This window comes from Triturus cristatus, chromosome 8, assembly GCF_964204655.1.
Source record: "Triturus cristatus chromosome 8, aTriCri1.1, whole genome shotgun sequence".
NCBI lineage: Eukaryota > Metazoa > Chordata > Amphibia > Caudata > Salamandridae > Triturus > Triturus cristatus.
This window is the reverse complement of record NC_140591.1, coordinates 1,480,560,840-1,480,586,290: the sequence shown is the minus strand read 5'-3', so window position 1 is coordinate 1,480,586,290 and position 25,451 is coordinate 1,480,560,840. Positions and strand designations below refer to the sequence as shown.

Below are 25,451 nucleotides of genomic sequence, written 5' to 3'. Positions count from 1 at the left end.
ATTTAATTCAAATTTTCTGATTTATTCATCAAGCTCCCTGATGGCTCACCTTATTATCAGGTGGTTTGTTTAAAGGGTATTGGTTCTAACGAAACCTGAGTGGTAAATGACTATAATAATAATTTTAACCACAGAAACTGCGAAGTCTTAAAAGCACTGGGTCACCAACTATATACATTTTTTGCTCAGAATGCAGATTAATAGCTCTTAATGTGGCTTTGTCACTTCATTACTTGTTTATGTAAACTCCCCTCCATTGATGCTTGTGGGCTGCTTAACTCGTATGGTAGTTAACAAACCTATTGGGAGACACCCTACATGATATTTTTATGAATTGTAATCTCTTTCTTACTTCTGACATGTGTAATGTCAATTTTATTGGGGTTGTGGGCATGGCCAAGCGTGCATGGAGTCTGCTGCTAGTTAGCACGGTTCCTGCGCCTATATGGTGGTGAGCCTGGGACCTCCCGACCGGATATAGGTTGTGCTGTGGGACTGAAGAGCAGAAGGGAGCCTAGATGACTGCGGCTCTGCTATAGCACCGGGACTGGTAAGTAACGGAGAGCTCTAGCGAACTACGAGGGACGGCCGCACCCAAGATGGCGGTGTGGCCATAACGTCTCCAGAGGCCGTGGAGGAGCCGGGCTGGCCCCGGGGAAATTGCTCATTGCCCTGGCACCGAGTAGTGCAGGAGCAGCCGAAGAGATCCCCACGATAGGCGTGAGTGGTGTGGTGAGGACTGGGAGGGCATCGCCTGCGCACTGGAGGAAAAGCTGCGCTGGATCGTGATCCATATACTGCGGTGAGCCTATGGCCCCCGAGGGAGCCAACAGTGTTTGGGAGCAGCTGAATGCTGGGCAGAGAGCGGGCGGCGCCGCAGGACCCGCTGTGATACATTGGCCTGATTGGGGGACGGAAGTGGCGGTGCCTTCCTCTCTTTCCCTCCGCCATTAGCTGTTGCCTGTACATGTCTATACCTTTAACCTTTGGACTAAATCGAAGGGCTCGGCTCTGTGCCCTGAAATAAATTTCTTTGCAGAAATTGCTGGGCCTACGTGGACTTGGAGGACAAGCAGGCTCTTTTAGAATTGTGCTGACGGGGCTGTCAATAAAAACTTCAAGGGGACTTTAAGCAGACCCCCATCCATGATCCCTTGGCAGTGAGGGGCCCCTGGAGCTGACGGGCTGAGCTTGGCCTACTGAGGCAACTTGCCCAGAGGGAGGCGGAGCTTGTCCAGAGGTGGGAAAATATGTCCACTGCTGATGTCTACGAGGCCATGCGGAACTGACCAGTGGTGGCTGTTGGGGCACACGATAGTTGCGCCTTCAGAGAAACTATCTGGAGATGAGGTACTATATTTAGTTTTTCATACTGGACTGTAATCAATATCATGTCTTTTTTTGTTTCAGTTGCCATGGCCACTGGCCTTAATTTGTAAGTTACAATTCCTTTTTTTCACTGAAGCACATAGCAAACTCTATTGTGCACTATAATATTAAGTGTTTTAATACTTATTGTAATCCAGATCTCATTCAAATATATCTTTGCCCTGATAATGGTTATTGATTTATTCTGCTGGGCTGAAACGTCCACCATGCCCCAGTAGCTCATAAAATCGTTATTCTGGACCAAACATTAATGTAGTGTCGGCCTCATCTCTCCCTTGCAAGAAATATTGTATACAACAAGGGGCTTGGAGCCCACCCATTGCTTATCATTCGTTGGCTTCATTGTCTCTTATTTTCTGCCTCTTAATTGGGCAGCGTGTACCAGGTTCATCTGCTTTTTTTCCCTAAAGAGCATGAACAAAGCACTTAACCTTGCTTTATCTTGGTTAAGGGGCTTGGTGCCCACCCATTGCCTATCATTCGTTGGCTTCATTGTCACTCTTATTTTCTGCCTCTTAATTGGGCAGCGTGTACCAGGTTCAACTGCTTTTGTTTCCTCAAGAGCATGAACAAAGCACTTAACCTTGCTTTATCTTGGTTGGTGTCTTCTTCTTTATTTTTATTAATTGTTTTTATCATCATTTAAGCAACAGACATAGAGGGAGTGTGCAGGGAAACTGGAAGGGGGAAAACGTTCCTTACAATCATAAAAGCACCACACTGCAACAATCGATAAAGAGTTAATGAGTAGGTGCGAAGTTCAGTAACATCAAGTACGATATCGAAAACAGCAAGCATCAGAAGGGTAGTAGTATGCGAGTCAAACAGGCGGGGCCAGTCTCCAATCCTGAGGCAGTCTTATCTGGCAGTACACACGATCGGGGAGCATCGCCCCGGGTCTTCGTGGCGTTTTTATGACGATAGAGGTTATATGGTGAAATTGGATACATGAGGATCTCCAAAGGGAAGATGTATTTTTAATTTGTGAGTTACTGGGTGCTTGGTCCCTTTGGATTAGTTGAGCCCCTCTCCTTGATTTTCAAGGTAATTCAGGGGATAGCCAGAAAATTGCTTACTGAAAAGAAAAACGTCTTTGCAGGCCAAACGAATAAGTAGGTCAACGGAATGTCACGAAAAACTTTGTGAAGTAGGAAGGATGCCTTGAATTCTGCTGTTGGAACCAGTGAAGTGAACGTCAAGTCATCTTTTCATGACCCCTGTTTATTCAGGATATCAGGATATACCACATCCAAGCAGCTACATTCTGGATACACTTAATCTGTAAAATATATTGTTGCAGGCCAGCCTACTAGGAATTAGCATAGCCTAACCAAAGAGTTTACCAGTTTACTTACTGCTAATGGATGCAAGCTAGAAGGGTCAGCAAAACAATGGATTTCAGAAGAGACAGTTCAACGAAAGAACAGACTTGATTTAAAAAAGAAGTTTCGGGTTGCGGCAGAAAAGGAAACTAAGATGCCGGATGCAATAGCATACTAAGGTGAAATAAGACCAGCAAGGGGGAAATATCAAGACTTTCTGCATTAGGGCCAAGCAACAACAGTTCAAACTTGCTTTGTTTTTTTTTTTTTCTCAGATGGCACCCTGCCGTCCAAGTTTAGTGGCTTAGAGGCATAATTCAAGTGCAGTTTGTTTGTTCTTAGAGCCAGATAAACTGATCATTAGCTGATTAGACTGAGAAGAAGGCCTGATGATGGAGAGTAAAAAGGATCAGGGAGAAGGATGACCCATGAAGGAAACTATGGACAACAAGCATTCATTACAGCCCTGAGGAAGTCTATATGGAAATTGTAACCATAGACGAAACACGTGTTGGCTGTATGATCCAAGAACTGAATTTATGTTCTAACAAGTCCCCCATGAGAGACTAAAGAAGTTGAAAATAAAAGACTTGGAATGAATATTGGACACTTTTTTACCTTCTATGAATTTTTGTCTGAAATATTGTTGTTATAGAGACCTATACTGATTGTTATTGCTCAGGGAAATAACTTTTGATTCAACAAGCATTCAGGCTGGATATGATGGTTGTAACCCGCCAGGAAATAATAAAACCAGCATGTCTCTGTGTATGTGAATCCATTTACATCTGCAAGCCTAGACAGTCGAGGTTAAAGTCCATCTTATCTAAGATAGTGGACATTTTGAGTAAGCAAAGAAGCCATAGCATTTCATTGACATCAACGTCCAAGGCGTTACTGTAAAAACATTAATGAACGTCTCTGATATCTGGTTTTAAACCCTTATTTGACCGTGTTCAATGCACCATTGTTTCCAACGGTTCCTTTCATTAGGATGTAACTACCTTTCTAAAAAGAATTTTGCCTTTAGTAGTAGTTCGGAAATGTGACAATAATTTACTGGTATCTGTGGGTGAGTGTTTACGTTTTTTTTACCTGTGGGATATGTTTTAATAGTACAACTCATAATGTAAGGCATGTTTATCTTGGAATCATCAGTGATGGTTGCCGATCACAATTCAGGTATTAACATGCTCCATACAAATGTGCTCTAGTGGTGTGAAGTAGAGATAGTTGATGCAGTTCAGCACTGACTATGGCGGGGAGATGAGTTTTTTTCCTACCAACCTGGTTAGTTACAAAAATCCAATTGTTCACTTAGTTAAGAGAATGCTACTTCATGAGTTTCAACTACATGATGGTTCCTGCTTCTCCAAAGAAGGCAGTGCTTCTAAAAAGTAAAGGAGATTTCTCAGGTACACAGTGGAATTCATCTATGGTGTCCTAGGCTTCTCATGCTTGGTATATTTCTTCTACCTGAGTGGCTGCCCTTTTAGGATGGGTGCTTGTGCTTGCTGAGTTAATCTTTCTTTTTTCATTTGTGGTTCTCTGAAAAGAGTGTAGGCCAACTGTGCTACCCCTATTTGTAAAACTGACCTTGTGTTCAATGTGGGAAGCTGCAATCAAAATGTGTGTCGCCTCCATTTTATGTGTGAAACTTCCAATATCCTATTAAAATATCTGGCTTACGCCATAAACATTTTCTTGGGGTATAAACTAGCACGTATTAACGACTTGATAATAGTATAACGTGTAAATCTTTGAGATGTTCATGTCGACAGATCTTACTCTATATACACTGACGGATTTTCATTGGGACCAGAGGATTCAGAGAAGTTGTCATTGGTGTCTACAACTTTGGTTATTATTTGTTCATCCTACAAATCATTCATACAGCACTGGTTAAGTGTACTTAAAACCTGATTGTAGGCACGATTGCACAACTAATTGAATGAAGACACCGTAAACATGGTGAAAACATTCCCACGTAGTTATTTCTCAACATTGGCAGGTTAAAACCAGTTCTTGAGTCCTGGGATTTATCAGTGGGTGGTGGGTGACTGCCATTTTTGCATTGGGATAACACATTTTGTGTACTAGGGTAAGGTTATGCCCACTATATGTTCACTTTTATTAAAAAAACAGAATGCCCACTGTGGGTGCTTGTTAATCAGTGAGGAAAGGGTTTGACATTCCAGTAAAAACTGATAGTTTCGTACCATCATATAGACACTGGGATGAGTTGCGTCCTGCTCTTTATATGCTTGCTAAATTGTGATTTTAAAAAAATGGGTTTACTCGGATAGAAATGCATATGGATATATCCGTATCTTACCTGTGTCACCTGTGTATATGTCGGAGAGGTTAGGCTGAGAGCCGACACAGACGAGTTATAAATACCACGAACCAGTCGGAGAAAATGGCATATAAGCCACTTAAAGCATAAAGACACCCCAGGTATATGCCTAGCCCTGGCATAATGGCAGTCATATGCAATATACTGTGTCCACCTCATGGCTTCCCTTACACTAGGTCCAGACACCTGCCTGGGGTGTTCCCCATCATTCTAAAGATTGCCTCTAGTGCCCATAGGGCCAAGATGCTAGGGGTCAGAACCTCACTCAGGTTCTCTGCCTCAGACCTCCAAATTCACATACAAGTAAGCACATGCAATATGCACACAGACACATATGCCAAATCACCTCACGTGCTAACCCTTCCTCGTCTTTTTGCCTTCAGGAGTGCTCTCACTCCCCCACTTTTCTATTGCATCCAGCCCGCTCTGTGTGCCTCTGCTCCACCCTCGTCTGCATTCTTCAGTGGCATCTTTAATATTGTGGAGCCTTCCAAAGTCTAACGCCGTCAAGAGATAATGTTGACGGTTCTTGGCATATTGTGGGTATCCTTGATATCAAGGAGCACACCCCTGGAATTACACTTGCCCTGGTGTAATGGTGGTCATTCGTGGCATATTGTTGGCTTCATTTGGCATGGTGATGTCTACTCCTGCATAATGTCCACCATGCTTAGCACTGATAGATCTAAGTACTTGATCAAAATGGAAAACTGATATTTTTAGGCCAAATGTATATTTATAAAAAATGAAAAGTCGGTATTTTGGGACAAAATAACATTTAAAAAAATTATTTAATGATTTTGTTTGGGAGAAATGTACTTTATCTTACAGGAATAGATTGCATTTTGTAGATAACTGCATTTTTTCAGAAGCAGACAAGCTAACGGTTGGGGACAAAATAATTGCATTTTGAAATACATTTAAAGTTTATCTGTAAGTGATCTTGCGTGCTGAGATCATGATATTTTTTTGTTGCTGATGTTGTTTGACTAACATGTTATGACTCACATGGAGGCATTTCACCTTCTGTTTTGATCAATCTTTTTTGACATCATTACTGCTGTCTGAGACGTGAACCAAGTAAGAAGAGTGATGTTACCTTGTGGCACCTAGGTCATTGTAATTAGAGGCACCACTGCTGTAGTAAAGTTTTTAGAGCTATCTAAGTTTACTGTTTTTTGGGGGGTAAGATTTGATATGTAACTTTAAAAAATTTCCCCTCTATCCCTTTCTAAGTAGTTTCAGAGATATATATGACCTGGAATAATATTGACTGTATTTAATAAAAACTTTATTGCGTGATTTAAAAGTAAACCATTGCAAATACAAACATTTAAAATTCAAGGTTAATTTAAGACGATGATTTCATTAAAAAGTTGATGTGTATGGATAATAACAATAAAACTTCAGTTTAAAAGTCATATTCAAGGGAGCCGGAAGCAGCAAGTAAGGATTTGGCAGCATTATTCCAATGGGGGGTCGCAGACTCTGGACAGCTCAGTATGTTTTTTTGCAGCGCGCTCCATAAATCTTACTAGGGCACAATTTAGTTTAGTGTTCCTAGGATCGAAACACGCCAAGACTGCTGCTCTACAGCTTCTAATCATGTTTCTATTCCAGTGATGCTTGAGTAAAGCCCGTCTCTCTGTCAGTAGTAGAGGACACAGGCATATGATGTGTGTAATGTCTTCTTTGGGGGACCCACAAAGTCGGCACTGTACTTTTCCATGTTCTCTTTTCCATTTTGGCCGGTGTATCAACAGATTAATGACTCCCAGTCTCAGTTTTAAAAAGCTTAGTTTCGTCCAAGCACTAAACAATGTAGTAAGGTACGGCTGTGGGGTTAGCAAGGCATAGGTTTGAAGAGTCATCCACCCATGACTTCTTTTGGCAAGGCTGGCTTTGTCTTCCACTCTTGATAGTCGTTTGGTGCAGATTTTTGCTAGCCTTTTGAATTCCTTCTGACTGGCATGCAGGATCCAGAGGTCATTTAGGCACAGAGTTTTTAAGCCTTTTGACCAATATTCATGTCCTGCTTGCCATAAGTTGTTATCAATGCAGGCCCACAAATGGTAACCTAAACTTCCCTCCTTTGATAACCTCAACTTGTGACAGCACACGAGGAAGGACATGGCTCTGGCCAGTCGTTGTTTGCAGATGCCAAATTCCAGCCTGATTTGTGCAGGTGATGTGGGGTTTGGTAATTTGAACACGGACCTGTAGATATTAGTGATTATTTTATCCAGATGGTCACTGTCCAGTCCTTTTAGAGCTTCACTGCCATAAGTTAGAGTGGGAATGATTTTTGCCTGAGCCACCTGAAGTGTGGGTGCAAGAGTAGGGCCTTGAAATTTCTTTTGAATTAGTCCGATTGCAAAGGCAAGTGCCGTACCCTTCCTTTTTTGCTCTTCTAGTTGGGATTTGTATTTTCCGTTGTTGTTAAAAGTGACTCCAAGGTACTTTTGGCAGTTGGATTCGACAATGCTTTCGTTATTCAAAGCCCAAGACAGCTTCTTTGCTTTCCTTGAATGCACCGCTAAAATTTTCGTCTTCCTGTTATTAATGCGAAGCTCATTATTGTTTGAGTAGTCGGAGATAGCATCCAGAAGTCTTTGCATTCCGATCTTTGTTTTGCTTAACAGTACCACGTCATCAGCATATAATAGGTTTGTCAGCGGCAAACCAGATAATTTAGGAGCGTGGGAATTGACCTTATTAAGAACTTCGGGAAGGTCGGCTAGGAATAGATTGAAAAGTATTGGGGCCAAGACACATCCCTGTTTGAGGCCTTTTTCCGTCGAAATCTGGCGAGACAGTCTTGAGCCATCCCCGATCTTAATTCTAACCCATGTGTCCTGGTGCAGGAGTTGTATGGCTCTTAGAAGGGCCGCTGGAATGTTGAAACTGGACAGCTTCTGCCATAATTTGCTTCTGTTGACATTGTCAAAGGCCGCTTGGTAGTCGATAAACCCCATATAAAGTGAACAAGAGCAGGATTTAGCTTGGTCGATTAGGCATGAGAGGGACATGAGATTGACTGAGGTTCCGGTGTTTATTGTAAAACCAGTTTGATTCGGAGGAATTATGGAGTTTTCCTCAGCCCATGACCTAAGTGAGTTTAGCAGCACTCCCGCAAAATACTTTGCTTCGTTGTCAATGAGTGCAATGAGGCGGTAATTCCCAGGAGATTTTTTGTCCCCGCCTTTAAAGATTAGTGCAAGGATAGATCCACGCCAGGAGGGCGGTATGATGTTGTTTTGGAGACATGTATTGACAAGCATTTACAATGCAATGGTCTCGGCATTGGTAAAGTTAGAGCTATTGGCATTGCTTATGGCATTATTTTTGTTTATGTTTTCAAAACATTTAAATAAACGGCATTGTTAAAAACAAAAACAAACAAAAATAATGTCATGAGCAATACCAATAGCTCTAACTTTAACAATGCCGAGACCGTTGCATTGTAAATGCTTGTTTTAAGGGGGCCTCGAATGGGTCTCCATCGGGCTCTGTTTTGTGCCCTGGCATAGGCGGTCCGTTTTTTTTCCGGACTGCAGTGACAGCAGGCACATCGATGTGCACGTGGTGAGGGTTGTAGGGGAAGGAAAATCATTTCAAGAGAGTCCTTTTCTCTCTGGATTTCCCTTCTGTTTTTGAATCTCAGGAGCAGCAACATTTTCGTGGTGTCACCTGGGCTGTAAGTGGAAGCGTTTTCAAAACTATACACAAGCCATAGTTGATGCTTATTTATCTTATGCAACTAACAACTATTGACAAAGCCAATAGTCCTGACTTGTTGTAGGTATGATGTGGCTTGTATGATATATCTGGACGCAATGAGAGGAACAGCAAAATAAAAGTCGGGCGGTACACTGTGCTACACACAGATTTTCAGCTTACGTATTTTTAAGCCACCCCCTTAATTACACTGACCACGCCCCCTTGAGAGACCCCCTCGCCCCCCGTTTTTTCATCTCACTTAAAGCCCTGCCAACGAGTATGTGATGGTACCTCGGAAAACGATAGAACTGTATGACTCGTATATTAGTCCTCGTTTAGGACACTGCCTTTAAGAGGGCGGTTTTAAAGAAACACGGATATCAGCATGGCCAGCCACTAGCTACAGTCGCTTGCTTCCAGGGCAGGGCCACCTTCTGTGCCTTTCCTACGCGGCATCTAAAGTGCAATTTTCGGGAGGCTTAAGAGATCTCCTCTTGAAAATTGCGACATTTATACAAATCTTTACACAATGTATTCCCGGTTTGGCAGCTCCCATGTGCAATCAATTCGCTAAACAGTCATTTAAAGTGCAAACATTACCCTAGACATTGAACAGCTACATATAAAATATATGAATACAATTCGTGTAGAACACATGGGTTTACTTTTTATCGGAAAGGAATCCGTAATGTTAAGGTTGTGTAAATGTGTGTAGTTAATCTGTTGATTATTGGATTGATTGGCACGCGTTGTTTCAAAAACGTGTATAGAAAACAATTGATTCCATGATTATCTCTGGGACTGAGCTCATCTCCTCTCGAGTGAGAGAGGGGAACTGGAAATAACCCACTGTGGAACATAACACAACATAGGATGCATGTCAGTGCAATGCAGTACGTTAGCATGTAATGTACATACCACGATAAAATATAACCTCCCTTAATACACATAACGACCAAAACATACTATGACTTAACATGCTATAGCATGTTATAAACAGGCCATAACATAGCCTACTACTGCATACCTTAAGATAAGACCAATAGCATATGTAACATTAATAATTTGAAAAAAATACCACAACATGATATGATAACACAGCATAACATACAACAGGATGCCGTTTAATGCAGTGCAGTATGCTGGCATAACTATAATAGCACACAATACATACCTAAGAATGCATTCCATAAAATAATATACCATAGCCAAACACAATAATCTTAATATATTATAACATAAGATAGCCAACCATGATAAACATAACCAGATGTAAAATATGTAACATAGAGCCCTTAACATAACATATACGCAGTAGTATTTTTAGAAACCCTATACTCTAACACCTACTATACGTGCTCCAGTCCATCTTATCAACTATCTGCAGTGCACTTCGCTCTTTAAACATTTTGTTTTGAGGACTTTTCGTTCACCCCATGTTGTCAACACAAATATCTTTAATGATGCGGAGAGTCAAAAGTGAGAGAAAATTCACCCACAGTAGAGTGCACTAGGAACGTAAGCCTGTCTGAAATCTTCCACTCACTGCACAGCACATCTGCAAACAGCCAAGTTTCTCTGTATTTTTCCCTAAAATCCAAGCAGAATCAGAAAATGTGGGTGTATACAGGTTGACTTCCTGTTCCCTGGATTTATTTGCCTTAATCCTAACGAGATCTGAGAAAAGGTAAGATTCAATGTGTCTGTGATTGTTGTTCAACTTTGAGAGATGAGAGCCGGTGCCTGTCAAAGTCGCTATTAGAAAGAAAGGATATCTCAGACAAACTATAATGTGTCGCTTGGACTGTATATTCCCGAGGCAGGCTGAAAGTACCCAATAACCGTATTTAAGGGCCAGAAACCAGTCGTCAAACACCTCTGTCCGGCGAGTGTCCTGTGTGTTCACGTGCTCAATAAAATCGTCTATTTTGTTCTCACGCCTGAGAGAGAGAAGGCCGGGTCTCTTTTGAGAGGGAGATGTCATCAGCGGAAGTCCCGGGCAGCGCCTCACAATGAAGGCATGGAAGGGGTTGTGTGTGTTCTAGCAGAATACGAGCTTCACCTTGAAGCATCCACCGAAGCTCCAGGGGACGAGCGTACCGTAATTACGAAATAATTGCGCACCTATTGCGACCTGCCGCCGTAGGCTCGCTTCTCTTTTCTTTTGTGCCTTTAGATTTAAAACAATGTCTTTTGAAGAATGAATCTTATTGTCATTCAGGGGAAAACAGTGTAAATACTGGGCAGAAGCTTCCCAAGAGCTAATAATCCACTACAAAGGGATTGAGTAATATTTAAATTGTGAACATGATCCCCGGGATATCCGAGGATTTAAGCAACGCACGGTGCAATCTAATGCAAGTGATGTGTACACACAACTGCTGAACACAAACAGACACTGATTAACAGTACACACAAAATAGCTCATATTTTCGTCAGCGTAAAATCGTTTTGTAGTTCGGACTAACAAACACGTCTTGTTTATATAGCGCCTCACAGTCGCGCTGTAAGTAACAGGAATGAAAACGTATTTTGCAACTTTTTGTGCGAAATCAACTATTTTATAGCAGAAGTTAATAAGTAATTTATCGCGGTTAGTATTTGTTTTAAATGCCATCTTGAACCAGAGAGTCTAAAAGGCAATCGTTTGAAATAACTTTATAAAAAGTCACCACTTACCAAGAATCCCAGCAGTTTTAGGCCGTGTAGCGCCATGCTGGGTGGTGTTATTTCTCACAGGAGCGCTAAGAGCAAAGCGGTGTTCGCATGTGGGCGCTGACGGGCTCCTGGGTGCAGAAGAAACGGCAGCCTGGCTGCTCCTCTCCAACCCCTCCAGCCCCAGCCTCTCCCCAGCTCCGCCGTTCACTGATTGACACAGGACACCTCGCGCTCCCGTCACTACAGGGCGCGGGGAGGGGACAGGTATGTAGATGGGAGGTCAGGAACTGCTGGGTGAGAGAGAGCCTTCAGAGGCAGAGGTGTGCTCGCGTCTTGTCCAGAGCTCTGAACGGGAGCCCACAGGGCGGACAGCCTGTCACTGTGTTTCACTGAAGGTGTTCGGGGGGTCTGGTGTAAGGGTGCAGGGGTTATCGACACTTCATCAGAGAGTTAGTTCCACGCCATAGCAATTACTTGTATAAAGATAAAAGAGTAAGAGAGGGAAATTGTAGAGGTGGTGAAAGAAAGAGGCGTGAGGCGGAATCAACACTAGGGCCCTGATTATAGGGCGACCAGAATTTTAAAGCCCCAAAACGGGTCATTTGACAGAAATAGAAGAAGGACGACAATTGTATTTAAACCAAGCGCATAGAATGAAAGCGCTCTTCAGCAAAGAATTTCAGAAGAGGCAAATAAATACAATTAACATTTTAAAGCCAGTATCATGCCTACTGATTACATTGCTTACTTATAACAAGTTAACTCTTCCTGCATATGAAGGCACGAGCGAAAAGCAAAACAAGCCGAGGGCACCAGAAGACACCACCGCCTTTCTCCGAGGCAGAGCAAAAATGCCTCGGAGAAAGGGAGCCTCATTTTCGGATTTGGGGGCGTGTTTTGCTGTTGTCTCCTCCCTGAGACTTCTCGCAAAAAACACGCCCCCCGATCCGAAAAAGACGGGGCTTCAACGGAGTGACTGGACCTCTTCTCCAGTGGCTGGCCAGCATTTAAGAGGCCAGCCAATGGAGAACAGGATAGAAGAGGGGCGGGTGCAAGCCCCTCTTCTCAAAGTCACTCCAACTCATTAAATCTCGGAGCGAGACTGCGCAAGCGCAGCCTTTCGCAGCCGAGACCTAAAAAGGGGGCTTAGTTTCGCAGCCCAAAAAATTGGATCTTCCTTGAACAAAGCTTGAGGAATTCCCCCTGGGCCAGGCGCGCCATCCTGACGTCCCTTTTTTATTATTTTTTCAACTTCGCCCTTCTGGACTGTCACAAAATTGGCGCAGCTTTGGATCGAATGAATTACTTTTGTTGGTGTCATTTTGTGACCGAGCTTTTTTGAGGAGTTTGAAGTGTTCAAATGAGATTCTGAGGCAATCTCTAATTGTGATAGTGTGTCCCTGAGAGGTGGATATTGATAATTACTGAGCAATTCCTGGTCGTTAAAGTGGGAAGAAAGATATTCAACCCACTCTATTTCAAGAATGCTCGAAGAAGCGACTTTGGAAGAGCGCCCAGATGCGCTATTAATTGTGCGCCAAAACCTGGCAGAGTTGTTTGTTTTAATGTCATACTGTAATTTGGCCTAAAACAGGTTCCATTGGTTTTTGCGTAGTTCACGTTTTGCTTTCTTAAGATGATTACGTGCCTCTCTTAGTTTTTTTATTTTGCTGGGATCCGATGGATTGGTTTTTAATGCCCGCCATGAGCGATTCATTGCTCTTTTTGCAGATCGTATCTCACCGTTCGAGCGCGGCATATTCTTTTGATCAGTTTGGCTTACGTATTTTGTTGGTTTCGCAAATCTATCCGTAAGTTCGGTAGCAAATATTGACCAGTTGGCACATATATTGTCCGGGCAAGTTTGGCGCTCAATTATTTGTTTAGCCTCGGCTGATATGGGTTGAAGATTCTTAAGGGAACATTTGATGCGTTTAAGGTTGATTGTGAGGCTCTCAGATGGCAAGTCCCTTACCTTTTTATGTTGTGTTAAGCCAGTACTCAAAATAATTTCTTGCGGGCAATGATCACTTTCTATTCTGTTTCCAAGACAGTATCCTGCTACTTGATGGAGCAAAGAGATGCTGACGAAGGTATAATCGATTAATGAAGTGCCTTTTTTCGATAGGTAGGAAAATCGAGGTGGCTTGTCAGCAGGATAACGTCCGTTTAAGGCTCTTAGACCCAGATTTTCAAGGTTACCTTGTAGAGAACTTCCATGAGAATCCTCCTTATGCCAACCAGGCTTGGCTTGCGGTGGGATCACCCAGATGCTATCGTGTGATTTGGTGACCTCATTTTTATGAAGGACTGACATTAGCCACATGTTAAAGTCACCAGTGAGTAAAATTTCTGAGTTTGGAAAGCCTGTTTGCGCTCTTACTACTGATGCCGATACTTCATCTGCAAAGGATTTCCTGGATGCTGTATTTGGGCGAACGTAGACGTTCATGAGTGTTAACCTCCATTTTTGGCCATTGTTCAAGATAAGAGAGATTCCCACACATTGGAGGCGATTTGATGAGTCCGGCAAGTCCCAGGAAGTGACTGCGTTTTTTGTTGATGTATAGACTGATAGACCGCCACTCCCCCCTTCCCGGACGATTCAGTTTGTGCGCTGGGATGTGGTGGATTTTGAAGCCTTCTAGGTGATGCGGTGCCGTAAGCCATGTCTCTTGTAATAAGAGTATGTCAAAACCCCGAAGGTAGGGAATGGTAGTGTTGTCCTCGAGTTTGTTCGTGAGGCCATTTATGTTCCATGAACAGATTTTTAAAGGAATCTTGTCCTTACAGACCACCCTGCTAGGATGTCAGCGTAAAAGACGAGTTGTATTCAGGGCGCCGGCCAGCCATGACCATGAACCCACCTCGTCCAGATTCCTGTTTGTTAGGCACCCATCTTCTTTTGCTTTCCTCATTGGGTGGGCAGAAGTGGGAGTTTTATTACATGCTCCCCTGAGGACGGAGTAAACTGTACCCCTCCCTATACTTCTATTTACAGCACCGCAGCTTCCCTGTAAAACGTGTGGATAACCCTCTTCCCTTCCCGGTTGTATCAGTATTCCCATTGTTTGAAGGTGTCAATTGACCCTAGAATTTTGTTCATTGCTTCGGCAGTTCTCCAGGTGATTTTTGTAGAATCATTTGATTGACCTTGACATGGTGCGATGAATTCTACCGAGACTATGTCTTGAGAGGTAATTTCATCAGACAGACCTAACGCTTGTGTCAGCTTTAAAATGTTACCCCGATTTAGGATATCGTGGCTGCCTTTAGACTTGTATTCTGGATAGAAAATGGTAGAGTAGTTGTTCCCACTCCGAACTATGCTGTTTGGCCTGGGCATTGCCTCTGTTTTATCCATGATTGGTAATTGCGCTATTTTTATCAAAGGACCCGTGAAGGGGATCTCATTGCGCGTAATGTCAAGCCTTTCATTATTTACATGACCAGAGTTCCAGTTTTTATTTACTGGGAATAAGCCCTGTTGATTGTTGGCACAGATTGCTGCATCTTCCAGCTTGGAGATGGGGCCTCCAAGCGGCCTTGTCGCAAGACTCGGAGCATGATTCACATCTATTTCATTCTGCTTGATGTGTATGTTGGGGGGAGCCAAGTTGGTGGTGGTTTTTTGTTCTTTTGCATCAATGGGCAAGTATTTACCCGAAGGGACCGTTGGTGGTTCCTTTGTTGTTGGCAGGCTGGAAGTGAGACTCTTCCTTTTGTCACAAACTTGATTGATTGGTTGTGCTTCCGTTGTTGTTCCTGGGACAGAGGGAGTTGCTTGCTCGACATCTCCGGAGACACCAGGTGGTCCAAGGCTGTTAAACATCGGGTAAAGGTTTAGAACTTGTTTGCCCCTTCTCATTTTATTGCGTCCTTTCCGCTTTCTCTGTCTCTTAACTTTCCCCGCAGGGTTTTCCTCTTCTTGTTCAATTGGGGAGAGAGGGGTGGAACTGGCTCTGCTGGTAAGCTGCTTCCCTCTCGTGCCACCACTTTGCGCCGTGTTCTCTTCGGGTCGTAGGGAGTTATCAACTTCTTCCTCGCTTGGTCTTAAGTTAAAGACTGTTTTAGATTGACGAGCTTCACTTGGATTTCCTGGGTCTGTATCGCTGCCATTCCCAGAGGTAGGTGTAGCTTTTGCTATTTCTTTTAAGTCTGCTACCAGCTTTTCCATTATGCCTGGAAGCGAACTGAGTTTCTCCACAATAGGTAAGCAGTCGCATCCTTGCTGCGGGCGATCTGCAGTTTCCTGGGCCCGTCTGATCAGGCTGTTTAGATTTGAGATCCTTTCATCGATTTTGGCAACATATACGGCAAGTGTGTTTAAGAGGCTGATTTGTATATCCATTTTATCAGCCTGATAGAGCATAGTGTCCGCTGACTTTTGAAGGATATCAAGGGCGGTGGCCCATGCGTTTTCTTGCGAGGGAACCTCACTTTTATCCTGCCTTGGATTTGCTGGTGGCTTGGGAGAGCCAGGATTTGAATTCCCATATGAATTCAACATTTTTGCCCATTCCGTCGATTCGAGGTAGGAAAGCTCCTTCATGACACCCTCAGCGTCTTCTGTGTTCGTTACAGTTTCATTGTGCACTGATTCAGATTTACATACACGGTCAAAAGCCTGTTGGTTGCAACCACCCCCCCAGAGGAGGTGCATAGATTTTCCGTCATAAGGGAGGTGTTAATACCCTTAATAAAGTGAAGCGCAGATTCTCTGTTTTGACTGCACGGGATGCTTAAGCTAACTTCAGGAAGCGTACGATTTCCCAAGATCCTGTTTTTTTCCGCCGCTGGTTCAGTGTCAGTTTCCTTTGTGTTGAGGTCAACACTCCTTGAGCCCCCGTTCGCTTAGCAGTCCTTGGAAATAATCACCAGTGGGCTTAGGGGGGTTGGGAGCCCGGTGATGTTCTTGTTGCTAGAAAAAACCGCTGACCCAGCGTCCTTTAAGTAGTTAAATTTTGTTGTTATCTTCGGTTGGTTTCCAATAGATTTACAGGCCCTTGTATCAGAATGCTTCTTTAAGGCCTGGTACTCGATATCAGTTGTGGTGTCGGTGTCGCTCAGCAACAGAATAGGTGACCGTTCTGGGTCAGAGACTGTCCTCTCATTTCTCCTTTTGCTTTTCTTTTTCCTTTGGGGAGCCGTCGTCCTCACCCTGCCAGATCTCATCTCAAGGCAACAAAGTAGATGGGGAACTTGACTGAAGAAAAGCTCACAGGACCAAAGCCGGACTTCTGCAGCGGCAGGGCTTTGATCAGATACTACCGGCCACCAGATGCTGGACACAGGACACAGGACCCTTTTCACGAGGCCCAAGATCACTGGTCTCTTTCGCCTCCACGGCTCAGGTCTCAGGAGTTTCACTAGCGTTCGGACATAAAATTAAGTTTTTTTTTTTTTGTTTTTGTTTTTGGTCAGACGACCGGATTCCCCCAGCAAGTACACTCCGCAAACCTGGGTTGGCTCGACACAGCGACTCAACGCCACTTGCACTGACTCTCTAGCACTGTCTCTAGCGTTGTCTCTCCCCCCGCCGTGATACTGGAGGCACAGGGCAGCAACAGCGGCAGCTTCGAAGGGTAAGACCCAGTCGGGGAGGGCCAAGGAGGGCCAAATATGACCCAGCCAACCCGCTCCAGGTGATACTCGGAACTTAAATGCCCAAAGATGCCCAAAGGTGCCGGAGACATCGGGCTCCCACCAAGACTGCCTTTTGCTACTTACAGCCAGTCCGCTCTTTCGCTCCAGCTCCTTGCGGCGGCAGGACACCTCCCGGTCCGAAGGGCCTCGGACCTGCTCCGGCTCCGGCTCCTTGCGGCGGCAGGACACCTCCCGGTCCGAAGGGCCGAAGGGCCTCGGGCCTGCTCCGGCACCGGCTCCTTGCACAACGCGGCGGTACATCGCAGCGGCTGGCAGGACCTCCCGGTCCAAAGGGCTTTGGGCTCGCTCACGCTTTTCCTCAGCTTTTCCTCCGGCCCCCACCAAAGCTGCACCCCTGCTGCTCCGATTGCTCTGTTACTGTTACTCCGCTGCTCTGAGGCTGCTCTGGGAACCGCGCACGCGATCACCACCTGGCGGACACAGGAACAGAATTCACTCTGATTCAACACACACAGTAAAGAGCACTGCGCCATCCAGCAAGTATTTAAAACTAATGTAGAAGTGAAGAATGCTACATTTTCTGAAATGACAGGCACACAAAATTGCAGTGCTCTGATGTTTCAATTACTTGTGATGTATGTTACCTTGTTAGTCCATATTTAAGAAAGTTGTGGTGAAATTGCCACCATGTTTCCGATACTTTCAGGAAGAGGCTAAATCCTTGTTGCCTGTCGGGTAAATCGGACATAACCCCAGATTATTCAGATTTCTTAAAAAGACCTCCTCTGCACAGTGGCAGTTTGTACTATGCATGTAACTAATGCCTCTATTTGTTAAAATTAAACCTTGGTAGGAAGCTTTATATTCATCATAATAGCACAGCATCATTATTATTTTCATGCTGTATAGAAAAAAAACTGTACACTTGCATATATCAACATTGTGGAGTTAACTTTGGTTCTTGCTGACTCACCCACCAGCCCCCTCCCTCCTAAAAACTCTCCGCAGTAACCTTGATGAGTTCTGGCAGCCATAATTTCATGACCATCAAAATATTTGAAAACTGCTTACTGATTATGGTGCTACCTAAAAGTGAGAGGAGTGTTTGGGCTTGTCGTGCAAAGTGAGTGTAAATGAACCACTTGGAATGTTTCCTCCCTGTAAGCTGACGATGGAGGATGCTGCAGCGATGGCCTCTCGCGTCACAGCTCCCGGTTGCTTGGTTACAGTTAGATCATGGCACCTGTCCTCTATTTTTAGCTGGAGCTGGTGCATGTGGGCAGCTCCCGTGGGATATAGTCAGATATTTTATGTACTGCGTGTGTTTAGTGCTCAGAACAAAAGTATTCTGTTTTGAGGACCAGAGGCTGAGACTTTGGAACCGATGTTCAGAATGCATGCACTGTACTAGTTCTGTAGCAGTGTCATTCAGCAGAAGCAGTTAACCTATCAGGTGCTACCGCCTGGGCTTCCATCCACTGACTTGGGTATGTGTCTCCGCCACTCCTCGCACAGCTCTTTTCACCTCTTTCTTGTATCTTTTCCTCCCCCTCTTTACTGTGTTTCTTTTCTCCATAACCTCACCTTGTCTCTCCTCCCTTGGCTCGTGGACACTCTGACCACCTCCCCTCTCTGACTCGTACTGTGTCACTCTCATGACATTAGGTAAACTCATCTCACCTGAACTCTCACCTCTTATAGGATATTCGGACCTTTGATGCGGTTGAAAAGGGAGGGGGCAGTGTTCACAGGGAACGCTGCCCCCTTGTTTTCAGGGGTGTGCTCTTGCAACAGTGAGTTCTGCTGTTGATTGACAGGCCTGTGTAGAATTCAGCAAAATGCCGCATAAAAAAAGGAATGGGTGGATGCAGTGGTGGCTCCTCCGCTGAGACCGGGGAGCGTCGTCCCACTCATTTTCAGCAGTATAAAAAAAAGGAAAAATAAAATATTAACTTAACGTTATTATAATTTTAATTGTTGCTGCTGCGCAGCTTAGCGGGGTGGGGCTGCTCTGCTCACAGAGCAGGGGGAGGAGTGGCGGCACTCTGTAAGTGCGCATGAATGTTTGGCCGGCCGTCTTGGGCCGGCCAAACCGTCATGCGCTCTTTGCATGTTCTTCACCCAAGCTGCATTGCAGCCTGGGTGGAGAACATGCTCAGGCTCCCATTTCCCATCTGAGCGCCAAACCACGGCACTCGTACCAATCACAACGTTGCATTGCAGTTTTGTGATTGGCTTAGGGGAGCCCGGGTGCTTCCTGTTTTCAGCCCGACGGGAGGGACGGCGGAGAAAAAACGCGGCGATAAGGTAAGCGTTTTTGGGGTGTTTTTTTATTTTTACATCCCCACCTCGCCACCCCCGAGCCATGCCGGCAGCCACTGGTGGACGAATTGGATGACTCGATAGATAAATGACAAGACAGATCTGTACATTCCACATGCACAGCATAGTTGTGTTCAACACAGCTTTTACACTTAACCATGAGCTCATCCAACATTGAAGGCTATATTGAGCAAGTGAGAGATTGTTCATCAACAATTATTGTGTGAACTAATAGGTTACAGTAAGCAATTAGCTGGTCTAGTAGAGAGAGAAAGGGATATTGTGCTATGACCAATCTCCCACTACAATTAGATGCACTTTATTTTCTAAGTTAGTTTGCTGCTACCTGCCTTTTATGTTGTTTCCTTACCTTGCCTAGAAAGATGTACTTGGAATGTACTTGGAGCCTCCAGGACTTCTCTCCTGTCAACAATGTTTTATCATGTTCCCTGACACCATTCCATGTATTCATAGGCCATATTATGTAATGGGTGCGCTGTCCCTGTTTGCACCACGGCTCACCTTTCAACAAGTGCACCATTTGCAAACAGGGACACTGCAGGCATCCTGTTACAATCAGTGTGCTGCCCCAGAGTAGTCCCAAACTCACTGCTGCACTGGGGTAGCGCATTCAGTGGCATACAGAGCAACTGCTTAAAAGCTGCTCCATGGTTCATAGTGCAGGCTGTCGCTACATGCACTTTAAAGCAGGGACAGAGATCCCCCTGCAGGTGGGTGCAGTGAGGCTACTCCCGCCTTGAGGGGGGATATCTGACCGCCCATAGGACCCTCTTTGCCCCTTCCATAGGGCTGCCTTCAGAGGACACCCAGGCAATATGCCACCTTTTGGTCTGTTTCCTCTGTGTCCACAATAGGGTGTGGGTGCAGAAGCAAAGTGATATACTCATTTGTACATCCTCCCATGCAAATAAGGGAACACCCTATCAGAATGAATGAATGATGAATTAATTTGTATTGTATAACTACATTAAAAAATGCATCACAATTGAAAATAAAAACACATTAAAATCATGAACATATCTGCAAATATTCTTTAAGAGTAGCGTTTTGATCACACTTCCTTAAGAAGACAATAAGCACAATATAAAATGTTATTAAGTTTCCCAATAAATTGAAAATCTGTTGTGGAAAAGCAGTATGCAACAGCCTCTTTGATATATCTTCAATGAATTACATTAAATGCCTTTTTTCAGAAATGTATTTTGTAGTTCTAGTAAGTTGGAACATAAGCAAATTACGTGCTCAATCTACTCCTCTTTGTAGTTGCACAAGCAGCAGGCCTTTGAGGGTAAACCGTTAGTGTACCAAGATCCTCAATGTGAGCTATTGGTATTAACAAGAAGCAAACCCCACATTTTTGTTTGCATCCTGGATTCAAATTCGAGACTAAATATTCTTGTTTTAATCTAGAATATGAATCTGTCGTATAATGAGCATTTCGATATATCTGCAATGTCAATAAATCCGCAGCTCTTGCGTTCTTCAGAAGAGACTGTCTGATTAACCTCTTCCGTTCCACATTGGGCACTTTCATGAGATCTGCAGATGCTGGTAAAAAATTTTCCACAATAGTTTTATTAACGGAAGCCAAGTTCAGCCCCTGACCCATAGCTTGGTCATTGGGTACCTCATTGTAGAGCAGGGATCTCAGTGAGTCTTTCTTCGCTCTTGACAGAATATTTCAACAACGCTGCTGAGCATCGAACAGTTCATGAAACCAGGGATAACTCCAACCGCAGTTTACATTGGGGAATTGATGAACGAAGACTCAATAAAGATTTGAGCTCTTTCATATAGATTTTATCCAGATCACTTGTGGATTTTTCCGGCAGAACTGATGCTAGTACTAGCGTCATCTCCAGATCCTTTAAGGACTGACAGACCGCATGTCCTCCATGTGCTCTCATAATTATTTTTAACTGAAAGTAAGACAATCCTTAGTTTTTAAGTTGGAAAGATGACCTAGCCAGCTTAGTCTGTTATCAACTGTTAGGCCTAAGTAATGGTTAGTTGGTACTTCTTCCAGAGTGTTGGCCCCGATTGGTAATTTAATGTGTTTCTGGGCCTTCCCAAAGATTGTAATCTTTGTTTTTACTAAAGTTAACTTTAAGGTCACTTTCGTCAGTACATTTTTGTAAATTCTGTAACTGTGATTGAAGTCCCGACGGGTCAGTCGAAATGCCCTATCCGAATAATGCTGGTACTACATTTGTGCCAACACTATCAGTATTACAGAAGGGGCAGCGCAAGCGTTTGCAGCCTCTTCTATAGTGTCCGGTGGTGTACAAAGCGGGCATACATGCTGTTGCACGTCCAGGCCACAATGCATATTATGGCTCCTGGTGGTCGTACTGCCATCCCAATTTTTATGTTATCACAGTACAACATTCAGGCATGTTTGCTTCCCTTTAGTGGGGCTGCCTCAGGATTATTATTATCTGACTCCCTTTGCATATGATATTCTCAGACTGCCTCATTAATATAGATCTGTCGCCCTTTAATCGTGTTGCATCATGCTTAGTGTTGCTTATTGACATTCTTCTCTAAGTGAATCACATGACTCCTCCCAGACTATTTTTTATTATATCCTATTGTTATGTAAAGTGATCTGGCACCTCTTTCAGGAGTCAAGACCACACTATATGAAGACTTAACCCCTTGAGTGCTGAAGCGTCTGTGCACATTCTGGGTTCAGTTTTAATGATATATATTTGCCCCAGGAGGGCACTGATGAGGTAAAAGACCGATGCTCAGGCAGATCCCCGCTACTTTCTATTTTCACCATTTCATTGTTCTTCCACTATGCCATGGTAGGTTGCACATTACAACTTGCTTCCCCATGGTCATCATATAAAACAGTCTTCGGCAGCGCCAACATGTTTGATTTTAGTATAAGGAACGTTTTTTTCGTTTTGTGCTAGAGATGCTTTAGTCTAGGCTCTTTTAGACGTATACAGTCAACTCGAAGATCATTGGGACCATTAACTTTCTACCAGAAATGCTAGTCATCTTGAACTTTCCTTCAAATTGCATTGCCCTGCCTTAGAACCACAAGCTCATATTTAGACTAGCAAGCAAATAACTCTACTCAACACCAGTCATTTCTACAACACTACCCCAACATGTACTACAACACTCTACTCCCCTCTACGCTATGCCATTCCACTCTACGCCAATCCACTTTACGCTTTGCCACTCCACTCTGCAAAACTCTACTCCACGCCACTCCTCTGTATGCCACTTCACTCTACGCCACTCAGCTCCACTCTATGCCATGTCACTCTGCGTCACTCTACTCTATGCCCCTTCGCTCTATGCCACCCCGCTCTACAATACTCCACTTTGCGACATTCTACTCCACTCCAAGACACTCTACTCCACTCTGTGCCACTCCACTCCCTCCCGCTCTATTCCACTTCAGCCCACTCTATGCCACTTCACTCTAGATCACTCTACTCCACTCTGACATGCTACTCCATTCCATTCCAATCTATGATACTGTACTCCACTCCACTTTACAACACTCTGACACTCGTTGTCACTTCACTTCAGGCCATTTCACTCTAGGACACTCCACGACACTCTATGCCACTCATTTTATGATACTCTGCGCCACTATACTCCATGCTAAGCCACTCCATGCTATGCCAATTCACTCTGACACTTTACTCCACTCTACGCCATGCCACTCCACGACACTTTACTCCACTCTACATCCCTCCACACCACTTTACTCTACAACACAACAATCCACTTTCTCTACGACACTCTACACCACTGTACTCTACAGCACAACACTCCACTTTGCACCACGCCACTCTTCTCTACTCCACTCCACTCCACTGCACTTCACGACACTCTATGATACTCCACTCTGACACTTTGCTCCACTCTACCACACTCTACACAATGCAACTGTACTCTACTCTACTCCACTCTAGGCCACTCTACTCTACGACACTCCACTCCACTCTGACACTACGCAACTCTGTTCCACTCTACACCACTCTAGGCCACTCCACTGTGTCAATGCAATTCATTATGGTCCATGAAGTGTGATTCTATAAAAATGATTCTATGTAAGTATGCCATAATAGCTGATGAATTTGGAACAGCTTCACACTCTTCCTGCATTGTCTTGCTTCTGTCGTTCTTTGGAAAAACCTTCAATAGCAAATTGTGCCGTAGGCTTTGTTTGTACATGGATGTTAAAATAGAATTTTTAACAAATATAAGCTCAGCTTGACTGTTGGTCATGAAAGCCTTATTCCATTCTCTGCAATATGGACATAGATATATTTGATGCTGGAAAATACTTTTGTCTTTTTTGTAACTTCTATTGATTGGCATTTAGTACTGAAACTCAACATATAACACCCATCCTATACAGCGAGAATGACTTTATTCCCGCAGTCCCCTGTGTGGGCCCCATGTGTGCTACTCATGGGCCCGTGGTCTCAGTGGGTGTAGTACGTACGGGGTGTGGGACCCTTGGGTCTTTCCAGTCCCTTCTGTCAGCATGGAATCTCGCCAGTGCAGTGGTCTGTCCCGCCCTTGTCCAATAAGTATGTGGAATTCGTCCATCTGATCTCACCAAGCTGCCCCAACTAAATATTTAACTGTGAACTATGTTCCAGGGGAGGGCACTTCAAACACAGCAGCTAGGACGCTATGACCAGGCCGCAATATCGCTGGGGTGGGAGTGTAGGAAGTACAATAGGATGGAGGGATGCCTGAAAATTCTACTTTGCTTTTTGAGTGGGGCTGTGCCCCAAGGCACAATGACTTCCTAAAATGTCCATATTTTTGTATCTGTGCTTAGATTGAGCAAGATGTCCGCACCTGCCCCACGAGGTCATGACAGGACCAAAGTAGCAGCCGACAATGAGGAGGACCCCCTTGACAAAATGATCGCACGCACAGGTTGTGCAGATGCCCACTACGCCGTTCTGGAGTGCATGGCAGAACACCAGGACTGGAGGAAATGTCAGCAGCAAGTGGAGCGCTTTAAAGGTTGTATGGCCACCTACCAGAAGCAGAAAGCGGAGGAGCTGCAGAGGAGGCACAAGCTGGCGCAGGAAGCCAGCTGATGGAAAGGGGCAACAGAGAACTAAATGCAGAAGAACTGTGAGCCACAGGCTCAGCAGTGCTTTCTGACCACCAAGAAGAACATCTTGTGGCCAAGAAACATCATAGGATGCTAGTGACTTTGCGCGCTATGATACCATCGAATTCCCTATTACAGTCACACAGACACCTGATTGAGCACCACTGCAAAATTTGCATTTATCATTTCATCTGTGAACCATCAAGGATTGATAGCCATTTAAAACCATTAAAGTTTCAGTACTAATGTGTAGAGTGAATTTGCAGGTGCCTTGGAATCGGGAAGAAAGCATGTGTTCAAGAAATATGCCTTAGCATTACTTACCTATCTGCAGAATTACTAAAGAGATTTTTTTTACAAAGTACAGATAATTTGATGTTCAAGTCAATAGCAAATAAAGGAAATGGAGGTGGACAAGGATTGATTGCATCTTGTAATACTGTTTCATGAGCAACCCCCTCCCCCCACCCTCCACCCAAAACCAACATCTTTGTTATAGTACTGTGCGTGCAATTGTGTTATCGTAGGACAACCTCTGCCAGTTCATGTCTGAGAATAGGTTACTCTGGAACTCGTTTCAGCCATAAACTCTCCCTGAGATTGTCAGTCCTGCAGTATTCCCCTATTATCCAGAGGATAAATATGTTAATAGATTTGGGCACCTTTGTATTATTCTTACCTGGGGAAACTGTTCATTTTGGGAGTGCTTTTATATGTTCTGGCATCTCATGGTGGAGGCAGTGAAAGCCTGGTGTTCTAATTGAGCTGGGGTCGCAGAAGAGACAATACAGATGGATCACTGTATCCTTCTCCTGCCCTTCACGCCCTCCAAACCAGCATCATGCTTTGGCAAAGAAATGCTTCCATTGCCCAGCTTGGATATCAGACCATCTATTCAGAGGAATGGTAATGAATTGTTGAGCTTTAAACAAAATAGCTGCTTGCCTTA

General features: G+C 44.2%; 1 protein-coding gene across 3 annotated transcripts in view; it reads left to right on the top strand.

Annotated features, from left to right (window-relative positions):
* COA4 (cytochrome c oxidase assembly factor 4 homolog) overlaps positions 1-24,922 on the top strand; it is a 44,318-nt gene extending 19,396 nt beyond the window's left edge. For all 3 annotated transcript variants that reach the window (XM_085623323.1, XM_085623324.1, XM_085623325.1), the window contains one exon: positions 24,218-24,922. In XM_085623323.1, coding sequence (XP_085479449.1) covers positions 24,228-24,485 — 258 coding nt within the window. In that variant the 5' untranslated portion in view covers positions 24,218-24,227 and the 3' untranslated portion in view covers positions 24,486-24,922. The remainder of the gene's footprint in view (positions 1-24,217) is intronic.
* The last annotated feature ends 529 nt before the right edge of the window (positions 24,923-25,451 follow it).